The sequence below is a fragment of the Dermacentor albipictus genome, chromosome 8, assembly GCF_038994185.2.
Source record: "Dermacentor albipictus isolate Rhodes 1998 colony chromosome 8, USDA_Dalb.pri_finalv2, whole genome shotgun sequence".
Classification (NCBI taxonomy): domain Eukaryota; kingdom Metazoa; phylum Arthropoda; class Arachnida; order Ixodida; family Ixodidae; genus Dermacentor; species Dermacentor albipictus.
Genome location: NC_091828.1, coordinates 128,420,526 through 128,441,830, shown reverse-complemented (window position 1 = coordinate 128,441,830; position 21,305 = coordinate 128,420,526). Strand labels below are relative to the sequence as shown.

Genomic DNA, 21,305 nt, shown 5'->3' with positions numbered 1-21,305 from the left:
TAATATTCAGGTCCCTTATTCATCTTTCTTTTTTCTACTGTATATCGGTTCATCCCTGAACATACTGTACTTGCTTGATTACTTCTCCAAAGTTGGATACAAAGAAGTCATTACTACAAAACTCACCACAAATAGCTGCATTGACTGCTAGCCACATCACACGGCACCGTCACGAAACCTGTTGGTTTCGATGGCCAATTTTGTGTGAAAAGGGTCTTGGAGCTGGCATAGCTTGAAATGGTTAATTTCAGGGAAAGAAAAAGTCTGGACAGCATAGCGCCCAAATGCAAGGGCTTTTTTATGGCAGAATTAAATTCCTAGATGACTTCATGTCGTCCTCTGACACCATGGCGATTGGGAGCCATAGAACTGTACACAATGGTGTTTCACACAGATGTCCACCAATGCATGTCGGTCCATATAATGCTCAGGTAACACACCCATACGCACACGCACACACATATGTTCACAGTCGCATTATGTACATGGCTTCTCCACCTCACTCCCTCAGCCTGAGCACATCCCCAGACGTTGTCTTCACGCAAGTCACAAGGTTGGCCCCTATGGCATCGTAGACGAAATACCCAATGCCCAGTTTGGTCCCACGGGGTAACCGCCGACTCTCCAGTTCGGCACGTGATAGCTCTTGGTGCTTGGACCTTCGGAGCATCTGTAGGAGGGCAACACGGCCGCGGACGAGTGTCCTCAGGAAGCAGACTGTGCCAGGAATGCCGAGCCACCAGTGGTAGCCATCGCTGCCAATTCCACGTGGAACCAGCAGTCCCAAGTGCTCCAGTTCACTGCAAAGTGTGAAAAACGACCCAAGTGTAAGGAATAGGCCAGCCCAGAAGCACAACCAAAGGGCATTTCACAAGATGTGAAAACACTGTTGGCAGGTGCCAATGCTTTTCTTTTTTCCGCTGAAGCAACTTCCATCCAACTTCCTTTGAAATCATTCTGTTCAACTATGGTTAAAAACTAACACCGATGAGATGACAAATAGGAGGGGGCAGATACCTGCCATTGTGAGATTGAAAATTTGTACAAATCCTGCAAATGGAGGAGGGTATATGTGTGGGAGGGGAGGACAGAGTATGGCGTGCATTGTTGAGAACACACCTTTTCGAACCCCCATATGTACCAGTTTTATTATACATTTAACTACAAGAATTAGCATACAAGCAGCAGCCAACATGGAAGAGCAGAGAGAGATAGAGAGAGAGAAAGGTTTAATGATACGAAATGCAGCAACATAATGTCTTCAGATTGCACTGACTTTTTCAGTGACTTGGCTGTTGCTAATTTCGCCCTGCTTAAGGAACTATACACAGAACAAACCTGCTGAATGCAAGTACCTCACTATACCTGAAGTAGGTAACGCAAGTACCACAGAACTCCTTTCTTGCAATCTTGCATTACCCCATCTATCAACACCTTTCAAACTTTCTTGGCAAATAACATTTATTTTTCATAAAACATGACACAACATAAAATCGAAAAACAAACCCAAATTCGTAAAAATAAAAAAAAAATGGGAGAGTTGGCAGGTATGAGGGCACCATCACTTGCTGCTATGTGTGGAGGACAGTCATCTTAGAAATACACATATTCCACAAAATATACCAAGCTTGAATGACCAGAAACTAAAGTAAAACTGTATTTCATTTGCACAAAACGTGACACAATGTTTTTTTTTTCTTTTTTTTTGTGTGAAATGACAGCTTGCAAAAGCAGCCAAGATTTTTGGGAATGCCAACCAGTAGTTGGCCTAGGCCAGGGCACAAGTGTGTACCCAAAGCATACTCGAGGCATACTCGAGCCAGAGCTTAGTCTACTACCTTACCTGCAGCTGCCTCCACACAGGTCCCGCATCTTTTCAGAGCATCATGCTATGCTAATATTCCATGGCTATGGCTGCAGCATTAGTTTGGGTTCATAGTGTTATGCTGTAACTGAACACATTGCGTACAGTTTAAATCAGTTTCATGGGCAGGATTTGGTATCTGGAGTGTCAAAGAACTGAAGATGAGAGCTGCAAAATTTTGAGGTTGTGGCATAACTAACATAGTCATAATTAATTGATAATAATCTAAAGCCAATATGGTGCCTGAACATGGCATACTGCTCAATGTCGTTTGGGGCAAGTGCACAAATGGCACAAAACATTTTAGACTCTCATTGCTCTTATTTATCTCGCTGTTGGTCGATGCCAAAATCACAATTTGAGCAACTTGTATGCATTAAATCAGTGTGTGAACACTTATGATGTGTGTAGTGCACGACACAGTGTGATGGTTGGAGAGGACAAGAAGCAGACGACAACAAGTAGTGCGCGCGCCGAGGCGAATTCCGTGCTGGATGGAAAATGACGTCAAGGAGTGTCCGGCGCGTGAACACGGGGAGCAAGAAAACTAAAAGAAAAAGCCAATCTAATCAGAAGAGACCACGGAGCTTCAAGCAGCCAATGAGCAAATAACGAATCGGCCAGAGCGGGAGAAAAAGCGAGGCACACTGGCAGAAGGGGGAGACGCAGGGAGAGTTCCAGGAAGCGATGCTAGGAGAAGGTCGGCCACCGGACTGGGAGAAGACAGGCCGACGGGTTCCGGACCCGAGCCACCAGGACTTCACCCGACCGGGACCTCCTGCCAACCCGTTCTTGTGTGTCGCCAGTCTACCCGATCGTAAACTGCTGCCAGAGGCCAGCGAGCTTCTACGTCCGTGGGCAGAACGAGAGCAGTTGGGCTACAGGCCCGAGTTCTACGCCCAGCTGCCTGGCCAGAACGCCGCCGCCATCTGCTCGTGCCACCTGCTGCCCGAGGCCGGCGATCGAGCTTCTGCGCCCGTGGCCAGATTGAGGGCAATCAGGCTACGGGCCCGAATTCTACGCCCAGCTGCCTGACCAGAACGCTGCCGCCATCTGCTCGTACCACCAAGCCGCCTGCCTTCCCTCTCCAAACCAGAGCTGTCGCGCTCTGGTCGCGCGATCAACGGTCCAACACCCCGACCTTTGGCGAGACCGGCGCCACTTCTCCAGTCATCTTGCCGCTGATTCTCCCCGTCGACACTATTATGCACCCTTGCAGTCGTGGTTAGCACGGAATCGTGTAGTGTTAAAGCCATACTAGCCCTAAATGTGTTTCTTGCCGTGATGTCTCTTTGAGTGTTTATTTTATGCTTTATCCTCTTTCTAGTTTTATTAAAGTTTGTGTGTGTGTGTTTTTGAAACAAACAGCTTTGTCCTCAATTGGCTTCTCGAAGGCTGCACCTCAGAGAATGGTCTGAACCCTTAAACAAAAGAACCTGCATCACAGCACTGCATTGCACAAGTTGCATTACAGCAAAGTGTCTCCTATTGAGGACTAAGGCAACCTACTTCAGATATCAAGAAGCAGCAGGAAGATGTGTGCAGGACACTACTGGAACACCATGAAGCTGAAAGACATGATTTAGATAACGTCTTTGGAAGGAAATGTTGCACTGTTTCGCAATGCCATTTCTGGATTTTGTGAATCACCTATAAAATCTATGTTTACTGACCTTGAACAATTCTTTGGCACCACAGGATTGAGTCTGTATGCAGTCTTAAGCAATCCCAAGCATAATAACTAACAATGCATTGCTACATTCTACAGTAAAACCTCATTAAACCATACCCACTTAAACAGTAGTTTCATTTTAAAGGTAGTAAAGTCAAATACCCGACTCGGTGGCCAGTGAACATAAAGCCCCAACCAGGCGTATGCATCGGAACACGTCTATGCATGGCGAACAGCATCTGGGTGCATATGGCGGCAGGCACGAACGCCGCTTCGCGTGTTGATGCACAGCGGCGTCAAGACCTAGCACTGCTAGATTTCTTACGCCCGCACCAGAGGCTTCCATGCAACGCTCCCCACGTGACCATGGCAAGCCAACGTAACTTCCAGAACGACTCCTCGCGCAGCATGTAAGCAGCGCGAGTTGTGAACGGCGTGCCATGCGTGTTTTGTGTTCAATCATGGAAGTCATTGAAGTCTTCAGCCATAGCGGCTGCATTAAGTGATGCTGTGCCGATGCTGCTGCAGGTTTCACCCAGATTCACAACATTCTCATTAAGTCGCAGTTGAGCCTATTGAATCACTATGATTCCTGCAATATAATTAAAAAATTAAAAAAAAGCGAATTTTGAAGCTAGAACTTATTGTGCTATATTGGCCATCTTTAACACATTGCTTAACGTGGCCGCTGAGCCAAGGCTAGGCTACCTTGAACATAGCAACCTAGCAACACTGCGCCGCCGTGAAGAAACGCGCATAGACACGCGGTGTGTGCGGACGTGTTCCAACGCGTACGTCTGGTTGGGGCTTAATGCATTTTGTATCCACATAAACCATACTGCTCATTGCGTACGCATCGGTTAACACAAAGTGTTTCCACTTTTCCCTGGCCACAAACCTGTATGAATGGCTTTAACTCTTCATGGATGAGTGTTGTCTATGGGCAACACAACAGAAAAAAATTACTTTCCTTGCCCAGTTTCGGGAGCGAGTAGAGAGTTTCTGGCTAAATGTCTTCAGACAACACTGCATGACAGGCAGCAAGCATAACTTGTTGGTTTAGAGCAAGAACACAGGACGAGGAAGAAGTAGTTTGGCACACAACTTGCTTTCTTTTGAAAGCACCATCACAGTAGACAGACTGATGCAAGATCACCAGCTCCCGCGGTATCACACAGGTAATGTAAAGCAAATGAAATTTACACATATGGTTTGACAAGAACTGTCCTTAACGAGTATTGCCCTTGAAGGGTCAATTCACACAGGAATGTGAGTAGTTCAAGTTAATCAATAACCGAGTTTGAATGATGCACTTTAAGAAACAAGACAGCTGCTTGCTTGTAGGAGAGCAAATCCCAATAACAAAGAAAGAAGGCTCACCTGATTTCATTATCACACAGGCTGTACTCCACGACCAAGGAAGTGTGGCTGTAGCTGATGTTCTGGGATCGCATCACAACCTTTTCCAGGAACTTCTCTGTTGGCAAGAAATGAAGAGTGGGCCTTTAGCATCCTGTTCTACAAGTAGCTTAAACCAAAACCTTTACTTATCATCTCCAGTTTTAATTTCAAAGGAAGATTAGCGTGCAACACTGCAACATTACAAAAACATGCACAACATTAATTCCTCCAGGCATGAACATTACTAAAAACAGCACAAGACTTCTATGCATTCAATTAGCACGTTGCTATTGGCAGGCCAGATCACCTGACTATGCAACTAAAGTTATCTTGTGGACACAACCGCAATAGAAGATGCACTGGTGATGCGTGCACAGGTAACACACTTAGTTTTGAACGGATAGCACATTTCTTATACTGTATTTTTTTTGTATATGTATCCACATATGTATTCTAGTTATTGTATAATCTTTGTGTGTACTCTCACTCCTTACACAATGCCTCTAGGGGCCTGTAAGGTATTCTTAAATAAAGATAAAAAGGGGTGCTGCTCCAGTGACCATATATTTAGCTAAAATGCTAAAAGGTTCCTGTGTCAGCTAAAGCTGTAGTTGTCTAGTAACTATAATGTTCGCAGAAATTTAAAACACAATATATGAGGACTAATTGCACATAAATTTGCCTCTATAAAGTGAATTACAACCTGAGTATGCATAACACAGCAGGTTTGCGACATGGTTGCATTGCTGCGCAGGCCCAACAACACAGAGAACTGGCCTATGTTGGAACTAGCTTGATGAAATGATAGAAAGGCTTAAAGAACATGCACCTCTACACTAGTTTACATCTTGTATAATAACTGGCACTTGCCTACTGCTGGATTATGTCCACTCCGCTGCCGCACATAAATGAGGTAGTCCTCTGTAAAGAGCACTGCTGCATCCGTTTCGTGCGGCCCCAACTGGAAGACCCGTATCTCACCACGGTCCGTCATCTCTGTCTGCAGACATAATGCACATGTCACAAGTGAGCCGTCTGTGGCCCCACGCGGAACCCACCTGGTTATTGTGCGACCAGGCTAGCTCGCAATCCATTATGAAAACAGCGCACTGGCGAACGGAAGGCTGACAGAAGAAACAAAACAGTGCTTGTGTTTGTCTCCTCTGCCAATTTTCCGTCCACTGATGCACTGCTTTTGTAATGTGAACTTGTACTGACCTTTTTAAAAAGAAAACGCTACTACTGCTGCATGGTGTAAGCGATATACTATGGGATCAAATCAATAATGATTACCTTATTACTTAAAGAAGTTATGACTATTAGGCAACCCATACAGGCAGCAGTGGTCAATAACCACAGCAAATGCAAATGGAGACTATTGGTACAATACGATAAACAGCATTACAAAATGACAATAAGGCTTTGAGGAACCTTACTATATGTAAAATGCAGCAATGACAAGCATACACTCGTTGCTGTCCGCCATTTGAACTCTGTAAGACTTGAAGTAGCATTGAAGTAAACTGCGAACAGCCAGCCTGTAGGACTTTTACGGACAACACGATTTCATACTGCTGAGTTAGTTATATGCCACTCTGACTGCAAACTATTTCGGTAATAATCTATCTGCTTCCAAGCTTAAGTAATCACAAGTATGTTTCGCAGATTATGCCCCACAGACTCTACGCGTTTAAAAGTAGAAGTACTGCATGGTGTGGAATACCTATAGGCAAGGCCATACATGAATACATTTGTAATGTTGTTAGTGTGCTTTAAAAAAAATTGGCTACTGCAATTTTTTTAACACAATTTTTTTAACGTCCCAAATCAGACAGCAAAATTTCCAGCTGACACTAACTGCTTTCGACATGCAAGTGAATGCTGCTCAGAATGTTTAAGTGGCTGCTTTCAGTGCTTGCATTTGTGAGCTTATTTGAAGAATGTTGGTGAATATAAATATAAATATGTAAATGCATAAAAAGTAACGTAAGAGATGGTGCAGTCCGGAAAAATTGTTGCAAGTAAGTCGTTGATGCATGGCCCATTGTAGCATGTCAAGTTGTCAGTAACGGCTTTACGATAGCCAGACTGTTAGCCAGACTGGCTTTATGATAGCCAAACTGCTGCAGCAAAGGTGTTGGACTTTGAAGGCGATGACCTCGACAAGCCATTTGTTGAATCCAATGCACTTGACTTGTTTTGTTCAGGCAGCTATCATTGTATAATGATGTACTGTTTAATTATTTATTTTTTTTACTTACCACTCCTTTCTGTAATGCCTTCAGGCTAGGAAAGTATTCAAAATACATTAAATAAATAAATAAATAAATATAGAGCGATCTTCCTGGGCTTCACAACTGACTTCTTTACAGTCTAATAAAGGCCTGACTGCTCTCTAATAAAGGAATAAATAGGGTAAAGTTGCTTCTTTCCTCTTACAGCATATCACACATACACACCTTTTTTTCTGCGCTAGTCAGAATAAGTTCTCTTTAAGAATGGGATTAGTTGATCTAGAGTAGCTTTTATTGTTCTGTGATTGACACAGCATGTTAAAATTATTGTCAACTTGTGATATTTCAACTTCCATTAGCTTCTTCAGATGAGCTCACTTCATAGCACACTGCGCATAAAAGGCCCAGATTTAACTTAAAGTTAATGAAAACTTCATCATCGTCACCATGCTGCAACGACAGCTTGTCTCCAGTTAATGGAATAGCGTGAGGCAGCCATGCACACCTGAACAAATTTCCAATGCCACCTCTTGCTGAAGGCATGAAGCTACCTGGCAAGCCATGGCGGTATTGCTGCCACTGTCAACATGTATAAACACTGGTTTTCAGCCATTATAGTGACAAAAAATAGTAAATGTAACAGCACTACCAAAGTATGGCATGTCATTCCCCATCCCACTCTTATTCAGCTCACCTCATGTTTCAGCAGGTCATTAAGATTAGTGAACTATAATTTTATATGCTTACCGAAATGAATGTGTGTGCAGTCGAAAATGAACTTCAATGCGACACTAAATTCAAGACATGTGGTACAGTTTCTGGGCTGAAACATGCTCGATGCAAAGCCTACTTTTGGCAAAAAAAAAAAAAGATACATATACATATACAGAAAGGAAACGAAAAAGGTGGTGTGGCAAAATACGAATTTTCGCAACATTTTTTTTATAAGTAACATATGCAAATAGGTTCTAGATGTAATGGCATGTTGTTGCCAAGGGCAAGCAAGCCAATTGTGAAGATGTCTGTTTTGGTTTAATGGTAACGTCCCTGCAGCTGTAATAGAATGACTGTGCGCAGAGTTGCCATACGTCTCACAGAGGTGTAGAGGCTCAACTGGACAAAGTACCCTACAGCGCAACACCACCTGTGACCTGGGTACAGAAAATAAGGGCCTGCAGACGCAGTACTAAAACATAACTATAAGTTACTGTTGGCTAGTAACTGGTTACACATGCCCCAAATACTGTAGAATTGTAGGGCATGCTGTACTCACCACCAATATTCTACAACATTTCCCCTGCAGACAATTTGGTGACAGCGCAACCTCGAAAACAACCTCGTTTGGTTTTCCACGGCCCACTTCTGCTAAATGGAGCCTTTAAGAGAGTGTCTTTCGGTGACGGCGGCCGTTACGCAAACACTATCGACTGGGTCTGGTGGCTTACCAACGCCTTGTCGACGTCTACTCTGTTCTGGACCATGGCGTAGAGCTGGTGCCTCATGGCAATAGCGGGAAAGCCGGCCAAGAACTTGTCCGACGGGAATATGGAGCGCAGCATCTGCAGCGCTGACTTTGTCTCTCCGGCGACGCGCTGGCTCTTCAAATCGAGGTGCAGCCTTAGCAGCACGGCCGCGTCTGCGATTACAAGTTCATTTCGCACGCTGTGAATTTTGCCACAATCGGGCGACAGGCCCAAGTCAATCGTCGTAGGGAAAACAAGATAAACAGGCAAAACATGCAAGTCGCGCAGTTAGCAACAGCGGCCATCTAAAACGGGAAGCCAACGGTACAACTGCGTCGTAGTGCCTACCTTGGCAGTTGGCGATCGAAAACGGTTCGGCCGGGCAGCAGAGGCGTTTCCTGGCCCGCATGAGTCTTTTCTGATTCATTGCCAGCACGCAGAGCGTTGACGAGAGGCCCAATGCGCCCCGATCGCCTGTGTGTGCTTACGTGATGCCTAGGGAGATTCGATTTCCATCGGGCTACAAAAAAAGCATATACATAAAAAGCAAACAAAAGGCGACATCCCTTGTGGGCATACTGGAATTTGACGTATCTGTGGCTTCAGCCATCCCACAATTTGTAAGTTATGTATGTTCAGAACATAGCCGGAACATACATAGCGTATGATAGTCTTAGCAAATACAGAAAAAGGACGCCAACTCCATTTCAGGAGATAAATGTAAAGAAACCATCATGCACACGGCATTGTGTGCAGACGACGGCGCCGTCTGAAACATCCGTCAGAACTGGTGGAAAAGAAAAAAAGAAAAAAGTGCACAGAAATCTTTTTATGCCATATTTCTATGCAAAATTTTTGTAGGTGTTGTCCAGATAGGTCCATCAAGATTTACAACTGCTTTCAAGGTACGGAGATATGTGCGTTTTCTACTTAATGATCGTTTGGTCTAACTCAAATTTTGCAGCAAGATTACATTTTGTAGTCCAGATAGTTCACTATAGGATTTCGCACTGTTATACGTGCCTTGTTTGTCAAGAAAAAAAAAAATGCAAAGTTGCCTTCGTCAGCACTTATCCCGATGTCCAAATTGCATTCCTTAGTCTTTAAGGCTACGCTTTGCTTAACTATAAACGCCGGAAGTAGCAAGATGAGGCGCGCGCGAAAGGACGAGGACACCATGGAGGACACAAACTTGGCACATAGAAGCGCTGACGTACAACAGTTTACTTCGAGAAGAGAACCAAATATATAGGCAACATCAGGAATCGTCGCAAATGTGCAGTTTGCATGACTCGCCTATCTCTACGCTGATAGGACAACTCTTCAGATGAAAGGCCAATTAATGGTTTGAAACGCAGTTAACACCAAACCTATCAATCATATCGGCTTCATAATTTCGCGAGTTAACTGACCCCTGCTGCCGCCATCAATGGAGCGGTCTTGATAAGAGATACTGGAACTCACGCCCGCTAAAAACAGTTGCACCCTTTGGGGCATAGAGTTTCCTGTATACACTCTTAAAACGGTTGCACCCTTTGGGGTATAAATTTGTCCCACAACGATAATCGTCATCTGCCTTGCTTGCGTTTCCTTTCCTGAAAACTCGGCGCTCGCTACTTTCCTGTCGAGAATGCTGCGTCACACTGATAACGCGCATGCCGTTCGTGACTGGGAAGTACCGGGCTCGCCGCGTTAGAGAAAGGAAACGCGGGCAAGACGGATGACAATTATTGTTGTGGGACAAGATAAGCCCAAAAGAGTGTAAATTTTTCTAAGAGTGTAGGAAACTCTATGCTTTGGGGTGTATACTTGCCACACAACGATTATCGTCATCTGTCTTGCCCGCATTTCCTTTCTTTAACGCTGCGAGCCCGGTGCACTCTTACACTCTAAAAACAGTTTGTACTATTTGGGGTGTACACCTGTCACACAACGATAATCGTCATCTGCCTTGATGCGTTTCCTTCACTCTTAGAAAAGTTTACACCCTTTGGGGCGTATCTTGTCCCACAACAATAATCGTCATCCGTGCTGCCCGCGTTTCCTTTCTTTAACGCTGCGAGCCCGGTACGTCCCAGTCACGAACGGCATGCGCCTTATCAGTGTGACGCAGCATTCTCGACAGGAAAGTAGCGAGCGCCGAGTTTTCAAGAAAGGAAACACAAGCAAGGCAGATGGCGATTATTGTTGTGGGACAAATATACAACCCAAAGGGTGTAAACTGTTTTTACTCTTAAAACGGTTGCACCCTTTGTGGTGTATATTTGTCCCACAACAATAATCGTCATCTGCCTTGCTTGCGTTTCCTTTCCTGAAAACTCGGCGCTCGCTACTTTCCTGTCGAGAATGCTGCGTCACACTGATAACGCGCACGCCGTTCGTGACTGGAAAGTACCGGGCTCGCATCGTTAAAGAAAGGAAACGCGGGCAGCACGGATGACGATTATTGTTGTGGGACAAGATACGCCCCAAAGGATGTAAATTTTTCTAAGAGTGCACTCTTAAAAAGGTTGCACCCTTTGGTGTGTATATTTGTCCCACAACGATAATCGTCATCTGCCTAGCTTGCGTTTCCTTTCTTGAAAACTCGGCGCTCGCTACTTTCCTGTCGAGAATGCTGCGTCACACTGATAACGCGCGTGCCGTTCGTGACTGGGAAGTACCGGGCTCGCAACGTTAAGGAAAGTAAACGATTATTGAACGTGACGATTATTACTGCGGGACAAGATAAGCCCTAAAGGGTGTAAGTTTTCGAAGAGTGCACTCTTAGAACGGTTGCACCCTTTAGGGTGTATATTTGTCCCACAATAATCGTAATCTGCCTAGCTTGCGTTTTCTTTTTTGAAAACTCGGCGCTCGCTTTCCTGTCGAGAATGTTGCGTCACACTGATAACGCGCATGCCGTTCATGACTGCGAAGTACCGGGCTCGCAGCATTAAAAAAAGGAAACGCGGGCAAGACAGATGCCGATTATCGTTGTGGGACAAGATAAGCCCCAAAGGGTGTAAATTTTTCTAAGGTACATTCTAAAAACAGTTGCACCCTTTGGGGTACATATTTGCCACACAACAATAATAATCTGTCTTGTCTGCATTTCCTTTCTTTAACGCGGCGAGCCCGGTACTTTCCAGTAACGATCGAAGGGCATGCGCGTTATCAGCATGGCACAGCAAAACCGACAGGAAAGTAGCGGGCGCGGCGTATTCAAGAAAGGAAACGCAAGCAAGGCGGATCACGGTTATCGCTGTGTGACAAATAGTTGTTTGAGATGTATTTAAACATCGGTACTTGCCTGTATTTTGTAGAAAGCAGGAATTGCTTTCGGCTACGAGCAGATTTTGCCGACGGGAGCCAATGCTAATTCGACACGTTGCGCCATCTGGCGGATGGCGAGGAAAACTCAGGTCGGGGGATTGGAGAGAAGCGCTTGCTTCGGAGATGCATGCAGGCGCAGTTCGTCTGCCACTCCTTTTTTGCGACATTCATTTCGACGAGCAAGGAAAGTTTTCCTTCTTCCATGGCTAGGCGGCTACTCGTTGAGCGGTCCGATCACGGTGTAAGAATTCTTACACAGTGGGTCCGATTCAAGGCATTTTTCCCTCACAATCACTTTAATCACCTTTTTTTTTCGTTATGCCGAAGAGAGCGGAGGGGGGGGGGGGGGTAGCCAGTAAACTAGTAAATTCGTAAAAGTAGCTAGTAAATTTAGCTAGTAAACGGATGTTTACAGCAGTTTATGCGGCTGACAAAACTACTAATCTTACTTCACATAGCAGTCTAAATTAATTTGTTATCGCAATGAATGCTTTTTCTTTTGGGCAAAACTACCACTTCTTTAACAAGGCAAGTAACAGTGCTAAAGCTTTAAATTGAATGACTGGACATGAAATGTTGCCTTGTTGCGGAATTTTAGCGGTACATTAAATGTACAAACTTGCAAATATGCTCTGTGCTTCATTTTGTCAAATTACTGCTGAATTCAGGGATGGGAGCAGTGTCAAGCTGCATAACAGCAGCTCTTTTTCCATCTCCCCAGCCATGAGATGTCTAAGTGCTATTTATTGTATTGCACCTTCCATGTCTGAAATAATAAAGAAAGAATAAAGCTTCAATGGAAACTGTCCCTCACATATATTATGCTATATCACGTATCATTAAGAACAATTGAAAAGTTACAACGTTGCTTTGTTTCATTAAGTAATTTGTTTGAATAGAGGTATGATACAGATAGCCCATCTTATCAGTGTCACCTGTTTAGGGCACTCTGATGCTGGAATATTTTCTAAGGTTTCAAGGTCTAGGATGTTATATAATGTGCCAAATAAAAAGTAAATGTCGTTTCAGTAATCTTTTGTGGAGATAAAGTTTCCTTCATTTGGGCTGTTTTTTCTCTGTCACATGTCCGGCTGCTATTGGGTCTTGAAGCTGACATGCTGCAAGGATTATCAAAGCATCTGTCATGCTTTGCTGCTGCGAGAGCATCAGAAGTGGATGAAGATGTTGCTGTGAGCAGTGGATGCATTGTTCATGGCATTGACCAACTGCAGTTTTTAAATATGCTCTTGGACATATTTTGCAGTCAGGCACGATTTAGGATAAAAAATACTTAATACAATCAGAACACAACACAGTCAAACCAAGCACTAGTTCACAATCCTTTCATTATGAAGCTGCAACACACAAATACATATACAAACAGCTACAAATAAGGGCAGCAAATGAGCTGGGTACAAGTGCATAATACATGTGGTTGCACAAGGCTGTTTGCTACCAGCAAAACTTAATCTATGTACAGAATAATTTTGACTTCTTCGAAGTGCCACACAACAAATACAAGAGTTGCATAGACAAGAATAAATATACTGCTGAAAGTATTGTGAATAGAAAAATATCCACCTATAGACATTGCAAGAAATGCTATGATGCTAAAAATAACAGATTTGCAACAGAGGACTTGCAATCACCATGACACTGGAAGTAATGGCAAAATGTCTATGGCAGCTGATTAAACAAGATGGCAAGTGATAGCACCCAACGGTAGTAAAATAAGTGCCTCAGGACAATACAGTCAAGTCGTTTCACTATCATGATCATGCCCGACGAGGAAATGAAGTATTAAAAGAGAGAGGAGAGAGAGTAACTTAAAGGGCAACTCTGGCGTTTTTAACCATTTTAGGATATTGTCATTTTCAAATGGCACTGGCAGTCGTGTCACCGGTAAGGTGGCTCAATTTGCTTAGAAATTCATCAATAATTTTATATAATTAATAAACAGGATACTGAAACGGGTAGCTGTTTCATGTGCCGTCACGATGAGTTGATGATGTCAGACCCTACACTACCATAATGCAAACACATAGAACGCATGCTAAACATGCAGTACATGTGGCGCTAATGCCATAGAAGCGAAGCTGATGATGTCTCCTGACGCCACAGGTAACTTCTACAGATTTTCCTACCAAGACAGTGGCGATTTTAGCGACAGTGGCGGTGTAGTCTCCGACGTCACAAACACAGGGTGGCCAGTAAAAAGTCACGAGTTGGGAACACAACCAATCCTTAAAATTCATTTCCAGAAAAACTAAATGACTTGGAGCCGTATTGTTTGGCAGAGATAATCAGAGTGCAAATTCAATATTTTCAAAATTTTATTAAGATCAGAGGACATAGAAAAATCGCTGGAGTTGCCCTTTAATGTACATGAAGTGCACATTACAAAATTGGGTCTGGGAATATTTATTGTTTTAAATATGAATAAAAAAGTTCTTGCTATCCCAATGTGAAAAGAATCTATTCGATTCATATCGAGTTTGAGCATTCAATATTCAATGTGGCTGAATCACCACAACTTGCATGAGGCATACATTTTCTGCTGCAGGAGATACTGCTTCCACATAGAGATAACAGTTTCTTAAATTTAATTTCTTGCATGAGGAGTTGCTCTAAACTAATAAAACATGCCTTTATGTCACGACTGCACTACAGAGTTGTTCTCCAATTAGTTTGCAGTATTGGCATTCAGAGGAAACAAAAACCTTCATTTGAAAGTATAACCAACCTTATTGGTGCATGAGGCTGTGTGTGTACTGCATTGCTTTCATTTTTATGTACACAAACTACAATATTACTGCTCATAAACAAGCTCCACAAATGAGCATCCGTTGATTCAATTCCAGTTGCAAGCTAAAGAACACTAATTAACACTAACTGCTGGCTTCTTCTTTCTTGGTCCTTCACCTATTTATATATATAAACATATCCAGTTATGCTGCTCAACATGTGAAGCAACCTTTTTGTGAACATTTAAGTTCTATTAGAAAACTTAATATGCAAGCACTCCTAGAAGATTGGGAATTTAATAACAGATATGAAATACAAGACAAATTAAGAATTCTGAAACAGTTCTTTTACAGTAATGCACACTATGGAATGTTTGTTTAATGGTAGGAAAGCCAATGCAGCTACTAAGATAAGTCACATAATTCCTGCCAAAACTTTCTGCAAGGAAATCATTTTCCCCACTCACAATGGCAAACTCTGCTTTCATAATGTCAATAGCAAATTCTTTAGCAACACCTGCGGATGCTTAAAACCTGGAATGATGTTCGAGTAAAAGGTAAAAAATAAACTTCACTCTAAAATTGTGTAAAAAGGGTTGAGACAGAGCAGCATGGCTCAAAGCTTTCTGATTTGCTAGATTAAAATGTGAAACACACGTGCGTGCTGGACGGATGGGTCACTAAGTAGTGACATTTTTTTTTTATCTATCAAAATGACTTTACTTTTACTACATTTAAAGGGTAGGATAGTGGTACCAAACAGGCACGGACAAACTGCAGCTGAAGTATGATCTAAAATAGCATAACTGGGCTATAATTTAGGCAAATTTCAAAATTATATGCACTTACAGTAAGCAAATAAAGTCCCACTTCCCTTACTTTTTTGTATATCAAAAACATGCTCGTTGCAAAGCTGAAATATTAAATATAAAGATGCTGCATAAGCAAAGTAGTCCATTAGGTTAATTGCACAATATGGCACACACTTGCTAAGTAAAAGTGCCTACTACAAAATAAATGCGGAACAGATGAAATCAATTTACAGTCAAAGCTCGATAATGAGAACATCAATATTTCAAATTTTTGTGTAATGCAAACCAATTGCCACCAACCTGAGAAACTGCGTAAAATTCTGTAAAATAGCTCCCGATTTCGAGCAAAACTTGCTTCCACTAATGCACATGCTGTCGTATGTTTGCTGGCAGCTACTTTCCCACTCGTGCCACAGATGGCAAGAAGAGAAAGAAATGCGTATTGCACCCCCCCACAAGAAGCGAGCCAATAGCAGCATCAGCTGGCCTTGGTATCTGGCATAGTAAGAGGCCCCCAAGCTAGTGCTGTTTTATAAGCTCGCACAATGTCATGCATCATGCCACTCCTGACACACCTAAAGGTTCATGCCACGATTCAGGTTCTCCCCACAAATCCCCTAGTGTGCTGGCAGGCACTGACCCGTCCTCCTCACTTGCAACAAGTTCTGGGTGCCACCCGAGTGAACCAAAGCTTTTGCCCAATTTCCTCCAAAGATCCAAAGTACATACCATATCTCCCCGTCACATTTCATGCTCCCAGCTCTCATCATTTTCTTACAGCAATCAATTGCAAACCTTTTGTTTTCTGGGGAGCTCCTAACAACATTTTGCCCAACATTTAACAACTGCTACTAAGTAATTTTAGAAATTAGCCAGCGCTCCTTTATCACATGCCTGAGCACCTATAAACACATTTTCAAATTCTAGCAGTTTTCACCTTGTTTGGTTTCTTGCAATAAATGGCTCTTTGATATGCCTTGAACTCACTGAACCCTTTGATTATACAAGAAACACAAAAGTGCAATTCTTGGAATGAGCTATTAACAGCTGGCAAATTTTTATGACCAGAAGGGCTCTGGTGGAATGTGTTTTAAAAAGGAAATGCTGCAAATCTGTTATACCAGAGCAGTAGTGGCTCACCAGCCAATGCATGTTCCCGCAACTGACTAATCCAGTACAAAGGGAGACAAACAAATTGTTGTATGTGTGTGCATACTTTTGTCCTGTTTTTGTGTGCTACAACTTTGTTATGAGGAATTAACAAGCCCTGGAACAGCAGTTCCAACACAGGCTGTGAGGGTGCCGATTTCAAAATGTTTTTATGCAGTTAAAGCAATGTTTCCTTCTGCCTCGCTGGCATTTCTAGCCCACGGCAAGTTTGCACTAGTGCACCTAGCCGTAGCTACTTGATTGGGCATAGAAATGTTGGCACCGTTTTGAGAGGGGCACCAATGACAAATACACTTCTTTATCCGTTACTAATAGCATTTGTAAATGTGGCAAAAATGCTCAAGCAAGTGCAATGGCTTTCTGGGAAGTTGTGGTTGCCAATGAAACACTGGCCAAAAGCTCAGAAGTTGAACGGTGAACAAGTGCGTGCTGTCCTATGTCTGCAGATGGCAGCTTGCCTGGCCAAGCTCGCTGGTAGGGCAGCACGCATGTACTGACTGCATTAAGGGCAACAAGCTGGGCTAGTTGGTTTGGTGTTTAAGCTGAACCCATGTGTGGCATACCCTTCAAGAGTTGACCAAATCAAGCAGTTCTGGCTCAATATCCATGAACATGTTGCGTTTCAGCTAAACAACATGCCACTTTCTCAATTCTCTACATTAAGCAATTTTTGTGATGGGTGATTATGTGCAAAAGAACAGTTGCCTACCGTTTCATTTACAAGGCGTGCGCTGGCCATGTCACCTTTATGAATATGATCAGACTGATGAATGAATTCGGTCAAGGGAGTGTCTCAGGGTCTGCTGTCACTCAAGTGTCGTGATATGTGAAAGAACTGATTGAATCACTTAAGTAAGAGAAAAAGCACTCATGCTAGCCCTACCATTCTGCATTCTGATTGTGTGCATGTGCATGCGTGCGTGTGCGTATGTTCGGCCTTTATGAATCAGTGCTTCGCATTTATCGTTGTTGAAATGAGCAAGACACTGTACATGCTACTGCCATACACAGTCTGCATGAAAATGAGCAGATGGACGGATTCTGGGTTCTCTGTGTCACTTCCAGCAAATGGTGGGGCTTTTATTTTACCTTTGGTGTAAAAAAATTGCGCTTTTCAAGCCTTTTCTAATGCACCACTTGTTCAATTTCCACATGTAAAATTCTGCCCCAACTTTTCTGCCTCCTGTGTTTGCCCTGCTGAGAATTCAAGTCGGGTAAAGTTTTGCCTCGCTTGGGCTTTAGCGACATTGTGGGAAACACATTACACCACACAAATGTAATGAAACTGTTGAGGCACTTCGTGTCAACAACACTTCGTAAAGGCATGAGAGCAAGATTACAGATAAAATTACTAAAAGTAAGAAAAATAATTCTGTCACAATATGACATTACCAAAGTAGCTCCACACACGAAGTGATTAGCCACTGCTTGTTACATGGAAGATGAACACAGTGAGTCTTCTTCAAAAGAAGACAACATGAGGGCATAACAGCAAACTGATTTTCGCTGCTGTCACACTGAGCAACAATCAACATACATGACATCTCAATAACCAACTGCACAATGTTTCCTATGAGAATTCTAAGTCGCTATGAAAAACCCTTGGCAGTGAATGTTCCAAAAGCAAAATCACCCTGCATTTCATTATTTCATTTTCCACTACCATACAGCTTCTTCATTAAGAAGCTAGCAAGAGCACTGTTATCACCAACAGAGCACAAGCTGGCGCCACTCCAAAAGTAATGTCTGCCTTGCTAAAAAAATAACAAGTACTATTTTATCCTACAGATGAAGGCAAGGCACCCTATTAGCTCATAAAAGGCAGTACACCAGCAATGTAGCTCACATGTTGATCAGGACGGAGTGTCTTTGTTCGTGCAACTGTAGCTTCAACGACAATGATGTAGCTTGTGGGTGCGAATGCACAGCAAACAACAAGAACAGTCCCTAATGTAGACTGTACCATGAACACATGTAAACAGGCAGGCATCTTTCCTTTCGCACTTGCTGAATCTGCTCCTATGTTAACTATTTTTTTCAGAAAGTAGAGGCAAGGAAAGCTTTCAAATTGCCCGTGGCAAGACCCACCTCAAAGGGCACAATGCATGGATACTGATGCAGTTTTTTCAGTGAATAGTTCTTCCACACGCAAAGGGCATTCTCAACACTGAAGAAAACAAGCCTCTTAAGTGAGTGGAAAACTGCCTCATACGAAAGACGAAAAACCAGGAAGCGGTGCCCGTGAACCAGCCATGTTGTTGAGAACCACACGTCCACCATTAAGGCACATGGCAGCGCTGCTTTCCTGCTCTGAGTCGGTGTAACTTGGTGGCTTAGCAATACGCTGGCGCTTCCAAGACTGTCGCAATGTGTCATTGACATTTGCATAGTGGTTGACAAAAGAGTGTGGGTCACCCTTGGTGTCGTCCTCGCTGTCCGAGCCCTGAAAAAAACACAGAGAGACCATTAACTGACTCTGGTTATACAGTTGAAACCCTCAATAACGAAATCCTGTGACTACAAAATTCTCGCAACAACGAAATATTTTTGTATTCCTTGTGAATGCTTTTAAGATTGAACATGTTTCGTACCTTTCAAGAATGAAATGTTGCTGTACTACAATTCTGCGTCAACGAAATTCGGCGGAATGTAACCCCACATATTACCTAATCTCGCAAGGCTAGCAGGCTCTTAAATGTACTCACATGCGATTGCTTTGCAATAAAATTGCGTAAAATACAACCAAATTACCCTTGTGTGGGTGTCACCCTTTCTGTTTACAAAAACAACCAAGTGCAAGAAGCGATCGCGCCGAAAACATGTCCTGGCCGTCATCTTGTTTGTTGATCGCCTGTTTGAAGCGGCATATATGTTGCTACCAACATGTGACGACAGTTTTTGCACACCTAGTGCAGTGCGTAATGGGCGGCACCTCAGTGAGAAAAATACAGCAAAAAACAAGACCATCCACATCCCACCAACGTGGTACTGTTTATGGCGCTTGAGATGGCGGTCGCAGCATAGAGTGCCACACATTGTGCCGTGATTAAACGATCGTTCGGGAATAGGCATTCCTTGCTTCAAGAACACTGGTAGTGGTGCCATCTGACAGGCATTGCGAGCAGATTCGGCGCCGGACACAGATTTGCACGAAGGGGCCGTAATCTCGATTGACTTCCTTCGGGTGTACGAGATACAATCACTTTCATGCTTGGCACTGGACGTGCCAGCCCCTAGGAGCGTGCGCTGGAGAACTGCTGCTGCATGTGTGGAGCGCTGTGGCTGTGTCCAATGCCGAGTTACGCAAGATCTCGCAAAAGTAATCGTATCTCCGAAAACAACTGGCCAAGAACACTGCTCCACAGCACTGCTGCTACTGCTGATCGATGCGTGCTGCGCATTTTGTACTGTCGGCATTGCAGTTCTATATCCTCAAGCAAACTTGCCAAAAATAGGCTACAACAATGAAATTCTTGCGAAATCAAATTTTTTTGCTATCCCCGCCAATTTCATTATTGCGAGGTTCAATTGTATTGCTACTTGTACTTATTTTTGTTTCCTGGTGACTGTCTTTCACTGGCTAACAAATGTTTAATGTTATCACCCGGCACAGGACACACCTTTGCATATTGGACGTTTCTCGAATGTTATCACTGGTTCTATCTGTTGCTTATGCTGTCGCCAAGCCTTGTGTAATCACATTGCGTGCGCAATGATAATAGTGGTGTAAGATCTAGAACTTACGCGAGCGCCAGTGATCATGCTGAAAGTTCAATGAGTCATGTATAAATAGCCGATGCGTCTGATCCACAGATCAGATTTTAGTGATTCCCGACTGTACTTGCAGCTATTGTTGTACTTTGACTGTCACTTGTATTCCTGGGCACAGGTTGGCCCAATAAAATGTTCACTTTGTGACCTGCAGTTTTTTGCTACTATCTGGTTCTTAACCATCACTGCAACGTGACAATATGGTGGAGCGTGTTTGTACTCGTCATTCACATGTATGGTGTGGTGACCAGCTTACCTGCGACTCGGATGAACTAATTTCCGAGGGCTTCTCAGTCAGGCTGCTGCTATCACAATGATCGTCATATGCCTTGGTGTCCTCTTCATCCGAGTACGTCACACTTGCTGGGGAGGGCCGTGGTGGAGACCGCAAAGCAGGCAATGGTTTACGCAGGGACCCGCGAGTCATTGTACGCTTTGTCGGCGGCTCAGGGCTGCCAAACCCAGCTGCCTGTTGGTCATTCAAGCTTAACTGGTCGTCACTCCGAAGGCTCTGCTGCATCTCCTGCAATTTAGTGCCAGTAAAATCATAATTTCATAATTCCTCTCTAACCAGCTTACATTTTCCCATCAATAAAACTGAGAAGTAATAAGTAATGCAGATGTCACATTCTAAATCATGATGCAATGACAAAGGCACCAGAAGCGAGCTGAAGAAAACTAAAGAGCAGTGCCCACTGGCTCTCCACCTCTCCCCACCACAAAAAAAAGCTGGTGCCACGAATGTCTGCTAAACGTAAACAGAGCTACTTGGGCCAGCCCTGGAAAAGATGAAAGTGCTTGTCTTTGTTGAGTAACTTTTGGAGCCAGAAGCAAACCAGTAGGAAATCGCAAGAAAAAA

At 43.5% G+C, this 21,305-nt stretch overlaps 2 protein-coding genes across 4 annotated transcripts in view; both read right to left on the bottom strand.

Moving 5' to 3' along the window:
- Positions 1 to 265: 265 nt before the first annotated feature.
- On the bottom strand, positions 266 to 9,422 carry LOC135918934 (inactive serine/threonine-protein kinase 19-like). Its single transcript, XM_065452631.1, has 5 exons — positions 8,983 to 9,422; positions 8,617 to 8,807; positions 5,808 to 5,937; positions 4,917 to 5,013; positions 266 to 800 (listed from the first exon to the last, which is right to left on the bottom strand). Exons 1-5 carry the CDS (start codon positions 9,059 to 9,061, stop codon positions 500 to 502), a joined length of 798 nt encoding a protein of 265 aa, XP_065308703.1. The 5' UTR covers positions 9,062 to 9,422; the 3' UTR covers positions 266 to 499.
- Positions 9,423 to 13,275: 3,853 nt separating this feature from the next.
- sdk (sidekick cell adhesion molecule) overlaps positions 13,276 to 21,305 on the bottom strand; it is a 115,929-nt gene continuing 107,899 nt past the window's right edge. For all 3 annotated transcript variants that reach the window (XM_065452642.1, XM_065452643.1, XM_065452644.1), the window contains 2 exons: positions 20,703 to 20,969; positions 13,276 to 19,118 (listed from right to left, as the gene is read on the bottom strand). In XM_065452642.1, the coding sequence (XP_065308714.1) occupies positions 18,882 to 19,118; positions 20,703 to 20,969 (504 nt within the window). In that variant the 3' untranslated portion in view covers positions 13,276 to 18,881. The remainder of the gene's footprint in view (positions 19,119 to 20,702; positions 20,970 to 21,305) is intronic.